Source organism: Ranitomeya imitator, chromosome 8, assembly GCF_032444005.1.
Source record: "Ranitomeya imitator isolate aRanImi1 chromosome 8, aRanImi1.pri, whole genome shotgun sequence".
Classification (NCBI taxonomy): domain Eukaryota; kingdom Metazoa; phylum Chordata; class Amphibia; order Anura; family Dendrobatidae; genus Ranitomeya; species Ranitomeya imitator.
In genome coordinates this window covers 13,529,508-13,548,880 of record NC_091289.1, presented here as the reverse complement: position 1 = coordinate 13,548,880, position 19,373 = coordinate 13,529,508, and the positions used below count along the sequence as shown (strand labels likewise).

The window sequence follows — 19,373 nt, the reverse complement described above, 5'->3', positions numbered from 1 at the left end:
TATAACTACTATAATACTGCTCCTATGTGCAAGAATATAACTACTATAATACTGCCCCTATGTACAAGAATATAACTACTATAATACTGCCCCTATGTACAAGAATATAACTACTATAATACTGCCCCTATGTACAAGAATATAACTACTATAATACTGCCCCTATGTACAAGAATATAACTACTATAATACTGCCCCTATGTACAAGAATATAACTACTATAATACTGCCCCTATGTACAAGAGTATAACTACTATAATACTGCTCCTATGTACAAGAATATAACTACTATAACACTGCCCCCTATGTACAAGAATATAACTACTATAATACTGCCCCTATGTACAAGAATATAACTACTATAATGCTGCCCCTATGTACAAGAATATAACTATTGTAATACTGCTCCTATGTACAAGAATATAACTACTATAATGCTGCCCCTATGTACAAGAATATAACTACTATAATACTGCCCCTATGTACAAGAATATAACTACTATAATACTGCCCCTATGTACAAGAATATAACTACTATAATACTGCCCCTATGTACAAGAATATAACTACTATAATACTGCCCCTATGTACAAGAATATAACTACTATAATACTGCTCCTATGTACAAGAATATAACTACTATAACACTGCCCCCTATGTACAAGAATATAACTACTATAATACTGCCCCTATGTACAAGAATATAACTACTATAATGCTGCCCCTATGTACAAGAATATAACTATTGTAATACTGCTCCTATGTACAAGAATATAACTACTATAATGCTGCCCCTATGTACAAGAATATAACTACTATAATACTGCCACTATGTACAAGAATATAACTACTATAATACTGCTCCTATGTACAAGAATATAACTACTATAATACTGCTCCTATGTACAAGAATATAACTACTATAATGCTGCTCCCTATGTACAAGAATATAACTACTATAATACTGCTCCTATGTACAAGAATATAACTACTATAATGCTGCTCCTAGAGGATTAATTTGATGATTTTAGTTTCTTTAAAAAAAAAAAACATTGTAATTGACTTCATCTAAAAGTTAATTAATTTGATACACTTATTTCCTTTCAGGGAGAAAAAGGAGAACGAGGTGAGAGAGTAAGTGCACTTCATATTAATTTTGTGTTAGCCTGCTACTCTACAACCAGACCACCACAGAGATTACTAGAATTCGGGGGTCTGTTCATCCACAACTATAGTGGAGAAATGTCTCTCCAGTTATGGCGACAGTTGTACTATGTAACGAGATGTTAGTTTTGGGAAAGCTGATAATGAATCATGAGCAGGAAGGTGGTGACAACTGCAGTGAGCACATATCTGATGTATGGCGAGGTTGTCACTGATACTCCCTCATAATACTCACATGACTACATTATTATGTTATTATATTACATTACTGCATTATTATACTATTATATTACATTATATATGAAGACAATGTTGCACAGATAAAGGTAAGGACATCTAGTAATGAGCTTTGTATCTACACATACATTCTTCCTTGATGGGGTCCCACCCCAGAGGACCCCTAATATTAATAAAATATAAAATACATTGAAAATATCAGGATATTGCCTATATATTGAAATCACAAGTCACTTTTCTTGTTTTTCAGGGTCTTCCAGGATTAGTCAATGGTGTCGCCGTCAAGGGGGAGCCAGGAAGTCCAGTAAGTGGAAAAATTAGATAAAAACTCTCATAATCTCCCTATAATATGATAAATCATTCAAGCAAAATGTCTCCGTCTTCCTTTTAAGGGTCCACCCGGTCAAAGTGGATCGCCCGGCCTGCGGGGGCTGCCAGGACTGCAAGGAGCTAAAGGTGACAAGGTGGGTAAATACATCAAGGCTCGTTCACCTGTTTACCCCCAGGCGCCTTTGTTTCCCTTATTTTGATTGTTTGACCAATTGTCAACCATTATTATTGCAGGGAGAAACGGGTGAAGGCTTCCCGGGGGCAGCAGGACGGACCGGAGATCCAGGTGATCGAGTGAGTTCCAATAATAACCCATTGATTAATGAACCTTCAGAGGATGACAGTGACGATATGTGATTGTAGGGGAGTGATACTATGTGACTAATGTATTATCATGCATTTATATTGTGTAGGGACCCAGGGGACCTCCGGGAGAGCAAGGAATAAAGGTAAGTGATGGCGAAAATGGGGGTCGTCCATAGTACAAAAAGGGTTGTAGTTGTCAGAAAAGGCAAACGTTTTGGACAATTACTATAAATATCTCCTCTTCTTCTTATGCTTTTCCCTTCTATGGCTCATTCTTCTGCTTCATCTTCTCTTTTCCTTTGTCCTTTTTCTCCTTCTCCTTTTCCTCCTCCTCATTTTTCTTTATCTATCTTGTATAATTCCTATGCGCCTTTTGCTTGTCCTATAACGTTTTCTGTCACTTCCTTCTTTTCTTTCTTATCGTTTCCCTTTCCCTTCATCTCCTCCCTAATCTTATTTACATCATCCTAATCCTTCACCTCTTCTGCCTCCTCCTGCTCTTTCATCGCTCCCTTGTTCTTCTCCATATCCTTCTTTTTTTAATCTCTGGATTTATTTCAGAGTCCCAGACATTAATTCCATAATAATGTATTATGTCTCCTCCTGTTCTCTAATAGGGTGACCGTGGACAACCAGGTCTGGATGGAGAACCTGGGGTGAAGGTGAAAAATTACAGCTCTTGCTTCATATCAAACATATCTTCTATTAAACATGTCCATATTCTATGTACAAGAATGAGAAAAAAAGAATATTGTCTTGTTTATACAATAACTAGATGGTGGCCCGATTCTAACGCATCGGGTATTCTAGAATATGCATGTCCACGTAGTATATACCACAGCCACGTAGTATATTGCCCAGCCACGTAGTATATTGCCCAGCGACGGAGTATATTGCCCAGCCACGTAGTATATTGTCCAGTCACATAGTATATTGCCCAGCCACATTGTATATTGCCCGGCCATGTAGTATATTGCCCAGCGACGGAGTATATTGCCCAGCCACGTAGTATATTGTCCAGTCACATAGTATATTACCCAGCCACGTTGTATATTGCCCAGCGACGTAGTATATTGCCCAGCCACGTAGTATATTGCCCAGCCACTTAGTATATTGCCAAGCTACGTAGTATATTGCCCAGTCACGTAGTATATTGCCCAGGCACTTAGTATATTGCCCAGGCACTTAGTATATTGCCCAGCCACGTAGTATATTGCCCGGCCACGTAGTATATTGCCCAGCCACGTAGTATATTACTCAACCACTTAGTATATTGCCCAGCCACGTAGTATATTGCCCAGCCACTTAGTATATTGCCAAGCTACGTAGTATATTGCCCAGCCACGTAGTATATTGCCCAGGCACTTAGTATATTGCCCAGCCACGTAGTATATTGCCCGGCCACGTAGTATATTGCCCAGCCACGTAGTATATTACTCAACCACTTAGTATATTGCCAAGCTACGTAGTATATTGCCCAGTCACGTAGTATATTGCCCAGTTACGTAGTATATTGCCCAGCTACGTAGTATATTGCCCGGCTACGTAGTATATTGCCCGGCCACGTAGTATATTGCCCAGCCACGTAGTATATTGCCCAGCCACGTAGTATATTGCCCAGCCACGTAGTATATTGCCCAGCCACGTAGTGTATTGCCCAACCACGTAGTATATTGCCAAGCTACGTAGTATATTGCCCAGTCACGTAGTATATTTCCCAGCCACGTAGTATATTGCCCAGCCACGTAGTATATTGCCCAGCCACGTAGTATATTGCCCAGTCACGTAGTATATTGCCCAGCCACGTAGTTTATTGCCCAGCCACGTAGTATATTGCCCAGTCACGTAGTATATTGCCCAGCCACGTAGTATATTGCCCAGCCACGTAGTATATTGCCCAGCCACATAGTATATTGCCAAGCTACGTAGTATATTGCCCAGTCACGTAGTATATTGCCCAGCTACGTAGTATATTGCCCAGTCACGTAGTATATTGCTCAGCCACGTAGTATATTGCCCAGCTATGTAGTATATTGCCCAGCCACGTAGTATAATGGCCAGTCACGTAGTATATTGCCCAGTCACGTAGTATATTGCCCAGCGACGTAGTATATTGCCCAGTCACGTAGTATATTGCCCAGCCACATAGTATATTGCCCAGTCACGTAGTATATTGCCCAGCCACATAGTATATTGCCCAGTCACGTAGTATATTGCCCAGCCACGTAGTATATTGCCCAGCCACGTAGTATATTGCCCAGCCACGTAGTATATTGCCCAGCCACATAGTATATTGCCCAGTCACATAGTATATTGCCCAGTCACGTAGTATATTGCCCAGCCACGTAGTATATTGCCCAGCCACGTAGTATATTGCCAAGCTACGTAGTATATTGCCCAGCCACGTAGTATATTGCCCAGTCACGTAGTATATTGCCCAGCCACGTAGTATATTGCCCAGCCACGTAGTATATTGCCCAGCCACGTAGTATATTGGCCAGTCACGTAGTATATTGCCCAGCCACGTAGTATATTGCCCAGCCACGTAGTATATTGCTCAGCCACGTAGTATATTGCCCAGTCACGTAGCATATTGGCCAGCCACGTAGTATATTGCCCAGTCACGTAGTATATTGCCCAGCCACGTAGTATATTGCCCAGCCACGTAGAATATTTCCCAGTCAGGTAGTATATTGCCGAGTCACGTAGCATATTTCCCAGTCACGTAGTATATTGCCCAGTCAGGTAGCATATTGCCCAGCCACATAGTATATTGCCCAGTCACGTAGTATATTGCCCAGCCACGTAGTATATTGCCCAGCCACGTAGAATATTTCCCAGTCACGTAGTATATTGCCCAGTCAGGTAGCATATTGCCCAGCCACGTAGTATATTGCCCAGTCACGTAGTATATTGCCCAGTCACGTAGCATATTGGCCAGCCACGTAGTATATTGGCGAGTCACGTAGTATATTGGCCAGCCACGTAGCATATTGGCCAGCCACGTAGTATATTGGCGAGTCACGTAGTATATTGGCCAGCCACGTAGTATTTTGCCCAGTCACGTAGTATATTGCCCAGCCACGTAGTATATTGCCCAGCCATGTAGTATATTGCCCAGTCACGTAGTATATTGCCCAGCCACGTAGTATATTGCCCAGCCACGTAGTATATTGCCCAGCCACGTAGTATATTGCCCAGCCACGTAGTATATTGCCCAGCCACGTAGTATATTGCCAAGCTACGTAGTATATTGCCCAGCCACGTAGTATATTGCCCAGCCACGTAGTATATTGCCCAGTCACGTAGTATATTGCCCAGCCACGTAGCATATTGCCCAGTCACGTAGTATATTGCCCAGCCACGTAGTATATTGCCCAGTCATGTAGCATATTGCCCAGTCACGTAGTATATTGCCCAGCCACGTAGAATATTTCCCAGTCATGTAGTATATTGCCCAGTCAGGTAGCATATTGCCCAGCCACGTAGTATATTGCCCAGCCACGTAGTATATTGCCCAGCCACGTAGAATATTGCCCAGTCACGTAGTATATTGCCCAGTCACGTAGCATATTGGCCAGCCACGTAGTATATTGGCCAGTCACGTAATATATTGCCCAGTCACGTAGTATATTGGCCAGTCACGTAGTATATTGGCCAGTCACGTAGTATATTGGCCAGTCACGTAGTATATTGCCCAGTCACGTAGTATATTGCCCAGTCACGTAGTATATTGCCCAGCCACGTAGTATATTGCCCAGCCACGTAGTATATTGCCCAGCCACGTAGTATATTGCCCAGCCACGTAGTATATTGCCCAGCCACGTAGTGTATTGCCCAGCCACGTAGTATATTGCCCAGCCACGTAGTATATTGCCCAGCCGCGTAGTATATTGCCCAGTCACGTAGTATGTTGCCCAGTCACGTAGTATATTGCCCAGCCACGTAGTATATTGCCCAGTCACGTAGTATATTGCTCAGCCACGTAGTATATTGCACAGCGACGGAGTATACAGCACAGAGCCACGTAATCTAGACACTTAAAATAAAATAAACATATACTCACCTTCCGAAGGCCTGTTGGAAGTCCTGCTATACTCACCCTCCGCCGCCTTTCCCGCTCCTCGCCATGCTCCCAGGACCGCTCCATTACAAGCGGCAGCTTCCGGTCCCAGGGCTGGTGTGAGCAGGACATATGATGACGTCGCGGTCACATGACCGTGACGTCACGGCAGGTCCTTGTCGCACACCAGCCCTGGGACCGGAAGCTGCCGCTTGCAATGGAGCGGTCCTGGGAGCGTGGCGAGGAGCGGGAAAGGCGGCGGAGGGTGAGTATAGCAGGTTTTTTGTTTTTTTTTATTATTTTTAACATGACATATTTTTACTATTGATGCTGCACAGGCAGCATCAATAGTAAATAGTTGGGGACACACAGGGTTAATAGCAGCGGTAACGGAGTGCGTTACGCCGTGGGCCGTTACCGCTGCCATTAACCCTGTGTATGCGGTGAGTGGAGGGGATTACGGAGCGGGCGCCGGGCAGTGAGTGCAGGGGAGTAGGGAGGGACTAATCGGACTGTGCCCGTCGCTGATTGGTCACGCAGCCATGACAGGCAGCTGCCGAGACCAATCAGCGAATGAATAACCGTGACAGAAAGACAGACAGACGGAAGTGACCCTTAGGGGCAGTATTATCTATATATATAATTGTCTATGTACAAGAATATAACTACCATAATACTGAAGATGTTAATGTAGTAATCAGTTACTGTGAAGGTCCTGCATATATTTTTGGTTTTATTTTACAGGGAGATCGAGGACCTCCAGGATTTCAAGGCCTTAAGGTCAGGAAAGGGTGTTAATCGCTTATCATTTAGGGGACTTGTTTGTCATTTTGGTTCATTACATCACTCAAATTCCCAGTTTACACTTTTGTCAGGATTATCTGGGTCATATACTGGGAGGAATGAACGTTTACAAGTCTATGGCTTAATGTTTTTCTTTTTCTTCCACTCTTTCCTTTCAATATTTCTTGAACTTTCTTTATTTCCTTTGCTATGAAGCTAATTTCAGTATAATTTTAACATTGCAGGGAAATCCAGGACAGAATGGTCAGCCCGGTTCAGTGGGACTTTTGGTGAGTTTTTTTTTTCTTCTTTGTTTCCATTTTTTTTTTTCCATTTTTTTTGGAAATCATACTACTACATAACTCCACCCTCCTATCGGTAACGCTGTGAGACCACACCTCCATTTGGAAGTTCCGCCTCTGCGGAACCAGCTGTAGTTTTGATCATTTCCATTTTTGAGGTCCATACGACTTTCTGATCTCTTTTCTTTTTTTTCTGGGTGGGGGGGAAAACTGACCAAAATAACAGCGAATCTGACATTTTTGGGGGGGCGTTTTCACCCTATCGGATAGTTATTATGATATTTGTTTTAGTTACTCATACGGCGATAACAAATATATCATTTTTTAATTTTTATTTGTGTATTTATCATTTAGAATTTTTTTTTCAAATATTTTACTTTACTTTTTTTCTTTATTGCTCCCCCTGAAACACTTGAACCTGCGATCACATGTACAATATTCTGTAATACCGTAACACTGCACCGTATTGAAAAATTACCGATATCCTATGAACCCGAGCTGCTGGTATCATTGTTATTTGTACATCTACGTCAGTAGATCCCTCTGCCCGGTTGACATGAAAATGCCGTTTGCATCCCACAATCTTACTGCAGGGCGGCGATAGACTTCGTTAGGGACACTTTACCGCATTTCCTGCCCCTTACGTAGCGTTGTCACGACTGACAGCATTAATTAAGAAGTTATCCTGCAGGTAGACTCAGACTCGGGTGGCGGCTGTACAACACAGCCAGCGTCTCAGCTGTATGGAGCAGATTCAGCTCCTCGTTAATGGCAGATGTCGATATCTGGGCACATTGGGTCCCAAAACTTTCATGGGTCCACTGGTCCTAGTGCCTTGGGGGGGATGAGCCGATATCTTGTTTTGGGTTGTTCTGTGCCTATTACTTTTCGGATCCATGATGACTAATCGTCTTGAATTTCTCTTCCTATCAGGGACCTATGGGGCCACAGGGAATACAAGGAGAAAAGGTCGGTGATTACACTAATTTCTGATTATATATACAGTACTGAAGCCCCCCCAACAGCCCTTAGGGCCCCCAGTTTCCCAGTATAACACATTATCTACAATTTCAGGGTGACCAGGGCCCTCCGGGGGAGCCCGGCTCATCGGTAAGTCCAGTATTTATTGACTAAGATTGTATTTGTAGCCCACAACAGATAGGGTTAATAATGGGGATACCCTTGTGTTCCAGACTTCCACCGCAGCCGGGATGAAAGGGAACAAGGTGAGATTTCGGCTGCACCACTGAAGCTTGTAATGACATGAAATATCCACCAGTTGTCGCTGTTCTCAATGCACACATCCCATTATATCCCAGGGTGATCGTGGTCCATTGGGGCCAGAGGGGGCCAAAGGTGCAAAAGGCGAAGCAGGAGAGAAAGGCGACAGGGTGAGTGCTTCCTACAGATCTGTCCTAGCTACAGATTCTATACTCAGACTTTGGAACCATTTTTGTTTTTCTGTACGATCAGGGTCCTGAAGGACTCGGCACTCCTGGACTGCCGGGAGAAAAAGGAGAAGCAGGGGATAGGGTAAGTGTCACGAAGTGGAAGACCGCCGGAATACGGGACTAACGACAAATTAGAATATGGGGCTGGTCATGGGTCAATTAATGACTTTTTTTTCCCCATTTTGTTTGCTTTTCAATAGGGACCCATGGGTCTGGCTGGAAGATCAGGTGCCAAGGTAGGAAAACCTTCCAATATATAGTGTTATATTTGATCAGCGAATGCAAAACCAAATGTGAAGTTAAATCTCCATCCAGATGGGATGATCATTAGCGACTATTATGTCTCCAGGGTTGAAACCTCCGAAACAGCGCCACCTTGCTCCATTGGTTAAGTTTGGTATTGCAGCTTGGTCCACCATTCACTTGAATAGGGCTGAGCTGCCTTTTCCATTGGCGCTGATTTAATAATCCAGCTGATTTATAAATGTTGAAAAACTTTGTCCAATTGAAGTATTGGGGTCCCTGAAGGAATAATCGGCCCACCAGCACCACAGGAGACGCTCCCACTTAGTTTCAGTGCCTTGAGCCCAAATCATCAATAAGGATTATTAATTTGGAGGTGATGACCGCAGCTGCTGCACAACATCATGCGGCCTACCCCATCCAGTTCCACGGTCTGTACAACTCTATGGTAAATTATCCTTTTTTTTCCCCAGGGTGAAGCCGGTGATCCAGGAGAGCATGGAGAACCCGGGAAAACGGGTCCTCCAGGGCAAATCGGACTCCGGGGGAAAGAAGGAGAAAAAGGAGACAAAGGAGAAGAAGGGACGTCGGTAAGAAGCGTCCAGTGATCGCGACCGGATGGTAAAAACGAAAAGTGACAACTTATTTCCGTCATCTTTCAGGGAGAATCGGGTATTCCAGGAAAAAACGGGGAAAGAGGCCTGAGGGTGAGTGAGACCCGCACCGCTACCGCGCATTTCTCCTTTCATACAGTTCTTCTCTTTTTTTAGGACATTTCCTTTTTTTTTATATGATTGTTTCTACTTTTTATTATTAGGGTCTACCGGGGCCAAGGGGCAACCTAGGAGAAAAGGGAGAACCAGGAGAAGCTGGGGAAGAAGGAAGAAACGTAAGTGACAGAATCCGCCTGTAGTGATCGGCCGTTCCCATTCACTGACTGAAAGCAGAGATCTTCAAATGGTGGAAACTGTAAAGGGTTAAAGGGATTTCCTATTTCAAACATTGAGACCATATTCAGGTGGAGGGAGAATGATGGCGGCTTTGTGCTCAGATCTCATCCATGGAAGTCTATGGGAGTCACCGCCGTTTCAGTAGCTCTGATATTTTTTTGAAAAGAGCTGCATGAAATCTATAAGGAGGAATGGTGCCCACTATGTTACCTAATAATGGCGACACCACTGCCCTGACCTATATGTATTATACCAGCACTACAGGTACCATATGGAGAAAAGTATGTGCGCCCTCCGCATCCAGGATCTTACATCCATAGACATTAACATGGAGTCGCTCCTCTGTGGATATAACGGCCCCGCTCTCCTGGGAAGGATCGATACAGGATTTTGGAGGTGTCTGTAGGAAGTTTTGCCCCTTTATCCAGAAGATCATTTTTGGGGTCAGACCCTGATGATGGGGGGAGGCCGGGCTCACAATCTCTGGTATAGTTCATTCCAAAAGTGTTGCATGGGTCAGTTCGGACGCTCATGTTCTTCCACCAAACTCCCTCAATATCTGTAAGGAGCTTGTGCACTGGGCACAATCATGGGGGACAGAGAAGGGTCTTCCCCAAACTGTTCCCACAAAGCTGAAGCCACAATTGTCCACAATGTCTTGTGCTGAAACATTAAGATTTCCCATCACTGGAATGAAGGGCCCAAGGCCGACCCCTGATAACAGCCCAAAGCATTATGCACAATTCAGTCAGGGGGTGTCGTCCTCCTGGAACCCCCAAACCCAGACTCCTCCATCCGACGCAGATAGAGAAGTGCGATCCGTCACTGCACAGAACACGTCTCCTCCAGAGTCCAGTGGTGGCGGCTTTACACCACTCCATCCGACGCTTTGCATTGTGCTTGGTGATGTACGGCTGCATGCAGCTGCTCGGTCATGAAGCTCCCCGGTGGGGGCGCAGTGTTTGTGCTGATACCAGAGGAGGTCTGGACTCTGCAGTTATGGGGTCAGCAGAGCGGTGGTGACTTCTCTGCCCTCTACTCCTTAGCACTCGGCCCCCCACTCTGTAACATTACGGGGTCTACACTTTGTGACTGAGTTGCTCCGGTTCCTTTATCCCAGTGGCTCCTATTACAGGACCAAGCTGGTGTCAGTGAGCTCTGCACCACCGGCCGATCTGTCACATGCAGACGGCATGGCGGGGGACGGAGGTTATATACCAGGGGTGATGGGCCGGAGGTTACATAGCAGGGGTGATGGGCCGGAGGTTATATACCAGGGGTGATGGGCCGGAGGTTATATACCAGGGGTGATGAGCCGGAGATTATATACCAGGGGTGATGGGCCGGAGGTTATATAGCAGGGGTGATGGGCCGGAGGTTATATAGCAGGGGTGATGGGCCGGAGGTTATAAACCGGGGGTAATGGGGCCCGGATTCTATATAACCGGGAGAATTGGGACTCCATGGTTAAGATGTCGTGTTCCAGTTCTTTTCTCCACACAGTGTTGATGTATCGCTGATACAATAATATATATAACGCTGTCACTTATTTTTTAGGGGAGCCCCGGTGTTGCTGGCAGTAAAGGCGACCAGGGTGAACCAGTAAGTAAGACGTTATATGCCAATCCCACCATTGTGTGACTATGGGTCGAGGAACGACTACATTTTACATTAGTTCGGCCCAAACAAAGTTATAAAGTTGCCTGATTTATTAATTATGTTATTATTATAGGGGCCACAAGGACCTCAAGGACCCCCCGGAAAACCTGTAAGATTCTTTTCTTATTTTATTAACCAATTTACTCTATCCTTAACCAAAAGTTTGAAAAATTTAAGTCATTAATTGGGATTTCATTGGAAACTTTTGTAGGGAACAGTTGAGTCTGTGCTTCCTGGAGTTAAAGGGGACAAGGTGAGTATGAATGCCTTCTGCTACACCTGGCGTCAGAATAGCAGTAATTCCCCTTTAAGATTCCCTTAAGGCGCACACATCTACAGCCCTTCATAATGGAGCATTAAAGGGATCAGTCCCTTTAAATCTCTTACAATAACACTGTAGTTGCATCCACTAAACAGTGTAAAGAGTAATTTGCCGCATTTTCAGGGGCCGACACAGACACCAGGGACCCTGGATAACCCCAATATATTGACCCTTTATTATCTAGCAGTATCAGACTACAAAGGGTTTTCTTGTAGTCCATTATCATAGAGACACATTGGTCTGCATAGGAGCTGTATACACAAAATGGCAGAAGATTTTTATCAATTTATTTTTTTATTTTGCAACTTGCACCCAAAATAATATTGGTAGTAAAGCAGACATGGTGGACCCAATTTGTGCTAAAATCCACAATTATGGTGACTGGACCCCTTTTAGGAATCTTGCAGTATAATACCAATGTGTACTTACCATATACATGTAGGGAGATGCCGGAGACCCCGGAGAACATGGGATGAAGGGGCAGAAGGGAGAAGCCGGCATCAATGGTCTTCCCGGAGAGAGGGTGAGTATTGTCATCCCATATACTATCTTATTATATTTTATAAGGTTTTTTACATGCAGTTTTAACCCTTGAATGCTAACGGGTTTTTCAGATAATCTTACTGTGAATTCATCCTACATATTTATAATAAAATATACTGTAATTAATTATTTCCCATTTTGCAGGGTTTGGAAGGACCCAGAGGGGCACCAGGCTTACGGGTACGTTATTCTACTTTTTTGGCACAGTTTTTAAAAGGACAGTAATCTAAATCCTTTTATAATCTCCTGTTGTTTTGCTGTTAAACACAATCTATTGTTCCCTGTTGTCAGCCATTCTGCATTATCACCAGTCATTTAACTTTATCCCTGTTATACAGGGAGACACCGGAGATCGCGGAGGTCCTGGTGACAAGGTATGAATATATGCAGATCGTCTCAGGTACTATGGATTTGCCTCCACGTTGGTGGTCAACAAGCGTCGTCTACTGGGAGACACTACTGGGCTCAAACTGGTGTCCTTCATTCCACCGGATCCTGTGCTAATATCATCCAGATTCCCAGTGGCATGAAGCGCATTAGCCGACCCCATAAACTGCAGACTACAAGAAAGCTGTAATCACTCAACATGTCGGTCATGTTCTACGATATTGTTTGTTCTCTTCCATTTAAGGGGGAACGTGGACCTCCCGGAAATGATGGCAGAAATGGAATTGATGGCAAATCAGGACAGCCAGGAACACCAGGACTAAGGGTAAAGAGGGAAACAATGTGTAGATTCATTTTCCCATAATATACTATAATACACGAAAATAACTACTATAATACTGCCCCTATGTACAAGAATATAACTACTATAATACTGCCCCTATGTACAAGAATATAACTACTATAATACTGCTCCTATGTACAAGAATATAACTACTATAATACTGTCCCCTATGTACAAGAATATAATTACTATAATACTGCCCCTATATACAAGAATATAACTACTATAATACTGCCACTATGTACAGGAATATAACTACTATAATACTGCCCCTATGTACAAGAATATAACTACTATAATACTGCCCCTATATACAAGAATATAACTACTATAATACTGCCCCTATGTACAAGAATATAACTACTATAATACTGCCCCTATATACAAGAATATAACTAATATAATACTGCCCCTATGTACAAGAATATAACTACTATAATACTGCTCCTATGTACAAGAATATAACTACTATAATACTGCTCCTATGTACAAGAATATAATTACTATAATACTGCCCCCTATGTACAAGAATATAACTACTATAATACTGCTCCTATGTACAAGAATATAATTACTATAATACTGCCCCCTATGTACAAGAATATAACTACTATAATACTGCTCCTATGTACAAGAATATAACTACTATAATACTGCCCCTATGTACAAGAATATAACTACTATAATACTGCCCCTATGTACAAGAATATAACTACTATAATACTGCCCCTATATACAAGAATATAACTACTATAATACTGCCCCTATGTACAAGAATATAACTACTATAATACTGTCCCCTATGTACAAGAATATAATTACTATAATACTGCCCCTATATACAAGAATATAACTACTATAATACTGCCCCTATGTACAAGAATATAACTACTATAATACTGCCCCTATGTACAAGAATATAACTACTATAATACTGCCCCTATATACAAGAATATAACTACTATAATACTGCCCCTATGTACAAGAATATAACTACTATAATACTGCCCCTATGTACAAGAATATACTTACTATAATACTGCCCCTATGTACAAGAATATAACTACTATAATACTGCCCCTATGTACAAGAATATACTTACTATAATACTGCCCCTATTTACAAGAATATAACTACTATAATACTGCCCCTATGTACAAGAATATAACTACTATAATACTGCCCCTATGTACAAGAATATACTTACTATAATACTGCCCCTATTTACAAGAATATAACTACTATAATACTGCCCCTATGTACAAGAATATAACTACTATAATACTGCCCCTATGTACAAGAATATAACTACTATAATACTGCTCCTATGTACAAGAATATACTTACTATAATACTGCCCCTATGTACAAGAATATAACTACTATAATACTGCCCCTATGTACAAGAATATACTTACTATAATACTGCCCCTATTTACAAGAATATAACTACTATAATACTGCCCCTATGTACAAGAATATAACTACTATAATACTGCCCCTATGTACAAGAATATACTTACTATAATACTGCCCCTATTTACAAGAATATAACTACTATAATACTGCCCCTATGTACAAGAATATAACTACTATAATACTGCCCCTATGTACAAGAATATAACTACTATAATACTGCTCCTATGTACAAGAATATAACTACTATAATACTGCCCCCTATGTACAAGAATATAACTACTATAATACTGCCCCTATGTACAAGAATATAACTACTATAATACTGCTCCTATGTACAAGAATATAACTACTATAATACTACTCCTATGTACAAGAATATAACTACTATAATACTGCCCCCTATGTACAAGAATATAACTACTATAATACTGCCCCCTATGTACAAGAATATAACTACTATAATACTGCTCCTATGTACAAGAATATAACTACTATAATACTGCTCCTATGTACAAGAATATAACTACTATAATACTGCTCCTATGTACAAGAATATAACTACTATAATACTGCCCCCTATGTACAAGAATATAACTACTATAATACTGCCCCCTATGTACAAGAATATAACTACTATAATACTGCTCCTATGTACAAGAATATAACTACTATAATACTGCTCCTATGTACAAGAATATAACTACTATAATACTGCTCCTATGTACAAGAATATAACTACTATAATACTGCTCCTATGTACAAGAATATAACTACTATAATACTGCCCCCTATGTACAAGAATATAACTACTATAATACTGCCCCCTATGTACAAGAATATAACTACTATAATACTGCTCCTATGTACAAGAATATAACTACTATAATACTGCTCCTATGTACAAGAATATAACTACTATAATACTGCCCCTATGTACAAGAATATAACTACTATAATACTGCTCCTATGTACAAGAATATACTTACTATAATACTGCCCCTATGTACAAGAATATACTTACTATAATACTGCCCCTATGTACAAGAATATAACTACTGTAATACTGCCCCTATGTACAAGAATATAACTACTATAATACTGCCCCTATGTACAAGAATATACTTACTATAATACTGCCCCTATGTACAAGAATATAACTACTATAATACTGCCCCTATGTACAAGAATATACTTACTATAATACTGCCCCTATTTACAAGAATATAACTACTATAATACTGCCCCTATGTACAAGAATATAACTACTATAATACTGCCCCTATGTACAAGAATATACTTACTATAATACTGCCCCTATTTACAAGAATATAACTACTATAATACTGCTCCCATGTACAATAATATAACTACTATAATACTGCTCCTATGTACAAGAATATAACTACTATAATACTGCTCCTATGTACAAGAATATAACTACTATAATACTGCTCCTATGTACAAGAATATAACTACTATAATACTGCCCCTATGTACAAGAATATAACTACTATAATACTGCCCCCTATGTACAAGAATAGAACTACTATAATACTGCCCCTATGTACAAGAATATAACTACTATAATACTGCTCCTATGTACAAGAATATACTTACTATAATACTGCTCCTATGTACAAGAATATAACTACTATAATACTGCTCCTATGTACAAGAATATAACTACTATAATACTGCCCCTATGTACAAGAATATAACTACTATAATACTGCCCCTATGTACAAGAATATAACTACTGTAATACTGTGTAGTATAGTATAGTATATGAAAGTACTAAAGTACATTTGTCATCATAGGGGGATTTAGGAAAACAAGGAGATCCAGGTCGAGATGTGAGTATTTCATTTTCAGTCTTTGTCATATGGACCTAATATTTTCCCTTGTGATTTTTTGGGATTAAAATTGCCATGAGTGATCTTTTTTAGGGTCTTCCAGGATTAAGAGGAGAGCATGGACCCCCTGGACCAATTGGACCTACTGGGCCACAAGGAGCAGCGGTGAGTAGTCATTCGTGGGATAAACTGTCAGTTTTAAGCCACAACAGCCAATGAGAGCTCAGCTTTTATTTCAACCTGCTCTGGTAAAAAAAAATAGCAGAGCTCTGATTGGCTGATCTAAGCAATAAGGTCAGTTTTACTGTTAAACAGCCCCTTTCACAGAGCTCTGCCCACTTTAAAAAGTTTAAATAAAAAGTTACAATTATAAATAAAAGTTTTATTTTTGTTGTGGTTTTTTTTTTTTTACATGAAAAAGGGAAAACCTGGAGAAGATGGGAAGCCTGGCCTGAATGGCAAAAATGTGAGTAACTACTTTAAGCCTTTTCGGCAGTCTTACTTTACTGCTTTTGTGTGTGCTGTTGCTGCCATCTTTCTTTCTGTCTCGTAGGGTGAAGAGGGGACTCCTGGAGAAGACGGCAGGAAGGTGAGCGCTACGTAATGTCCTCTGCTGAGATGTGTGGACTTATCCATAGATCAGCTGCTACCACCCCCTGTAGATCTATCTATAGGCTCACTGCTTATGGTGATCTTCCTTCTTTCTCCTTCCTTCAGGGTGATAGAGGTGAAGCTGGTCCTCCTGGCAAAGATGTAAGTATTGCTATATACGTTCTTCAGTTCAAACATACTTGGTTACATAAATTACATGGACCAGTCCAAATATCCTGATCTGTTCAGTACACAATTAATGTGTACAGAAAATTAACTCAAACGTGTGCATCCTGTGCAGTTTTGAACATTCTGTTTGCCCCGCCCATGAGGATCTCTATTTAGCTGCTCGTGGGAGGAGCAATCAGAACTGAACAATTGAAGTAAGCATTTTATTATTCCATGCAAAACTTTTACTTTTGTGGGATTTTCCAGAGTTGTAACAAGGATAAGAGATAAATGTAAATCTCTACTGTGACACCCAGATCTCCCCCTATGTAGGAATTAAGTTTATTTATGCTCCCTCCCACTTAATTTAATTATGGGAGGTTGGGGATTGGAGGGGTCCCAGCAGATGCACTTATCATATGTTCTGTTCTTTTTTTTTTTCTACTCAAATATTACTTTGCAGGGCCGAGATGGTACCAAAGGAGCAGCAGGAGTGATCGGCCCACCAGGTCCAATAGGACCCCAAGGAGTTCCAGGACCTCCAGGACAAGCTGGCGCTCCAGGCCAGGTGCGTGTCTGATAAATATCCCATGCTTCTATAGACAGCTTTAGAACATTATGGCCACATGGTGACCTGAAAACAATAAATGTTCATCCTTGGTTTTTTTTTGCTTTTTGCCTTTAAGGGAGTCCCTGGAGCAGCCGGCCCAGCTGGACCAAAGGTATGGCAATGAGTCATAAGTGCCAAATCACTTTTTTCTCTATACCTGTAATTCCTTATTAATTTTTAGTGTTTAATTATGCTATTTTTAATTATTTTTTTTAGGGCGACCGAGGTGAAGTAGGACTTAGAGGTGAACAGGTGTGTATCCAATTATCAGGATAAAAAAATAAAAAATAAATATATATTATATTTTTATTTATTTATTTTATTCCATAGTTAACATTATCAAGTAAGTTTCAGTTTCATAGTAATTGTGGGTGAGCTGGTAGCAGTTACAACCAGCCCCTAATTTTTGTTGGCATTGGGGTCTTACTTTTCCCGTGGTGGTGGCATATGTACATATAATAGAAGCAGGGCATACAGCTGCTATGGGGGCCTGTAATAGAAGATAGCCCCCCACTGAACTGCCCACCTGCTGTGATGATGTCACAGTGGCTATCTTTCTCTGCCACCAGGGGGAGCTCACTGCATACAGTCTAACACAGCTCCCCCTAAGCTCATTACTGTGTGTGTAAATCCATATGCACTTAGCTCCCCCTAGTGGTGACTCAACATAGCCAAATTTATGTGATCTATTCACAGGACAATTTCCTCCTCCCTATGCAAATATGCGATTATATCGATCGACACAGGTGGTTTTATTTTACCCGATACCAAAATATGAATACTTTTTAATTTTTTTTTGCTTTTAATTTTCATTTCTATATATTTTTTTTGCTATAAGTAAATTTTAAATTATTAAAATTATCATTTTCCTTTTTATTAATATCAGGGGCGGCCTGGGGAAATTGGGCTAAAAGGAGAGCCAGGAACCACTGCAGTGAGTATTAATACTATGAAAAAGGATCATCTACAAGAAGTATGGAACTGTCTCCCGTCATCTAATAATCATGTGATATTTCATTTTTTTTCCTTTTCAGAATGTAGAAAAAGCGCTGAATATCTTGGGAATCAAGGTAAATCAGAATTATTTGCACCCCAGGACTTGTTTCCGATCTATTGCATTGGTCTATTTTTTTTTATATTATAAAAGCTCGATCTAGAAATACAAAATTTTTTGGACAAATACAAAAAAAAGAACTTCTGCAATGCAGTGGCGGCCAGGGCCCACCGGAGGATCCTCCGCTCTTCTGATGGGCCAGTCAGTGTACAATTAATACTTCCATAATATAGCCATAGCGTATAATGCCCAAATAATACTTCTATATAAATCGGTGTAAAGCCGAATATATCTATATTTAGTAAGGAGCCCACGACCATAAAGGCCCGGACCACTTATTGCCGTCTTCTGCGCTCAACACACCGATATCTCTCCATTCATTCCATCTCATTGGTCGACAACATCCATCGTCATCACAGTCTGGTATTATTTTACAGATTTCAACCCTTAAAGATGTCATTGAAGTCTTTGATGACGGCTCTGGATCACCTGTCGTTCCCATCCAGAAGAGGATTAAGGGGGAACCCGGGGAACCTGGAGAGAAAGGAGCTCCGGGCAAAGATGTAAGTCCAAAAATCTATTACTATTTTTCCCTG

At 41.2% G+C, this 19,373-nt stretch overlaps 1 protein-coding gene across 1 annotated transcript in view; it reads left to right on the top strand.

Annotated features, from left to right (window-relative positions):
- The window catches only part of COL7A1 (collagen type VII alpha 1 chain), a 156,115-nt gene that overhangs the window by 96,441 nt on the left and 40,301 nt on the right, over nt 1–19,373 (top strand). The window contains exons 40-74 of the mRNA XM_069736324.1: nt 1,108–1,134; nt 1,652–1,705; nt 1,794–1,865; nt 1,966–2,025; nt 2,145–2,180; nt 2,655–2,699; nt 6,845–6,880; nt 7,129–7,173; nt 8,119–8,154; nt 8,260–8,295; nt 8,379–8,411; nt 8,505–8,576; nt 8,659–8,718; nt 8,837–8,872; nt 9,353–9,469; nt 9,542–9,586; nt 9,697–9,768; nt 11,387–11,431; nt 11,562–11,597; nt 11,700–11,741; nt 12,253–12,333; nt 12,498–12,533; nt 12,692–12,727; nt 12,985–13,065; nt 16,319–16,354; nt 16,448–16,519; nt 16,776–16,820; nt 16,908–16,943; nt 17,072–17,107; nt 17,577–17,681; nt 17,800–17,835; nt 17,940–17,975; nt 18,610–18,657; nt 18,758–18,793; nt 19,215–19,340. Coding sequence (XP_069592425.1) covers nt 1,108–1,134; nt 1,652–1,705; nt 1,794–1,865; nt 1,966–2,025; nt 2,145–2,180; nt 2,655–2,699; nt 6,845–6,880; nt 7,129–7,173; nt 8,119–8,154; nt 8,260–8,295; nt 8,379–8,411; nt 8,505–8,576; nt 8,659–8,718; nt 8,837–8,872; nt 9,353–9,469; nt 9,542–9,586; nt 9,697–9,768; nt 11,387–11,431; nt 11,562–11,597; nt 11,700–11,741; nt 12,253–12,333; nt 12,498–12,533; nt 12,692–12,727; nt 12,985–13,065; nt 16,319–16,354; nt 16,448–16,519; nt 16,776–16,820; nt 16,908–16,943; nt 17,072–17,107; nt 17,577–17,681; nt 17,800–17,835; nt 17,940–17,975; nt 18,610–18,657; nt 18,758–18,793; nt 19,215–19,340 — 1,851 coding nt within the window. The remainder of the gene's footprint in view (nt 1–1,107; nt 1,135–1,651; nt 1,706–1,793; nt 1,866–1,965; nt 2,026–2,144; nt 2,181–2,654; nt 2,700–6,844; nt 6,881–7,128; nt 7,174–8,118; nt 8,155–8,259; nt 8,296–8,378; nt 8,412–8,504; nt 8,577–8,658; nt 8,719–8,836; nt 8,873–9,352; nt 9,470–9,541; nt 9,587–9,696; nt 9,769–11,386; nt 11,432–11,561; nt 11,598–11,699; nt 11,742–12,252; nt 12,334–12,497; nt 12,534–12,691; nt 12,728–12,984; nt 13,066–16,318; nt 16,355–16,447; nt 16,520–16,775; nt 16,821–16,907; nt 16,944–17,071; nt 17,108–17,576; nt 17,682–17,799; nt 17,836–17,939; nt 17,976–18,609; nt 18,658–18,757; nt 18,794–19,214; nt 19,341–19,373) is intronic.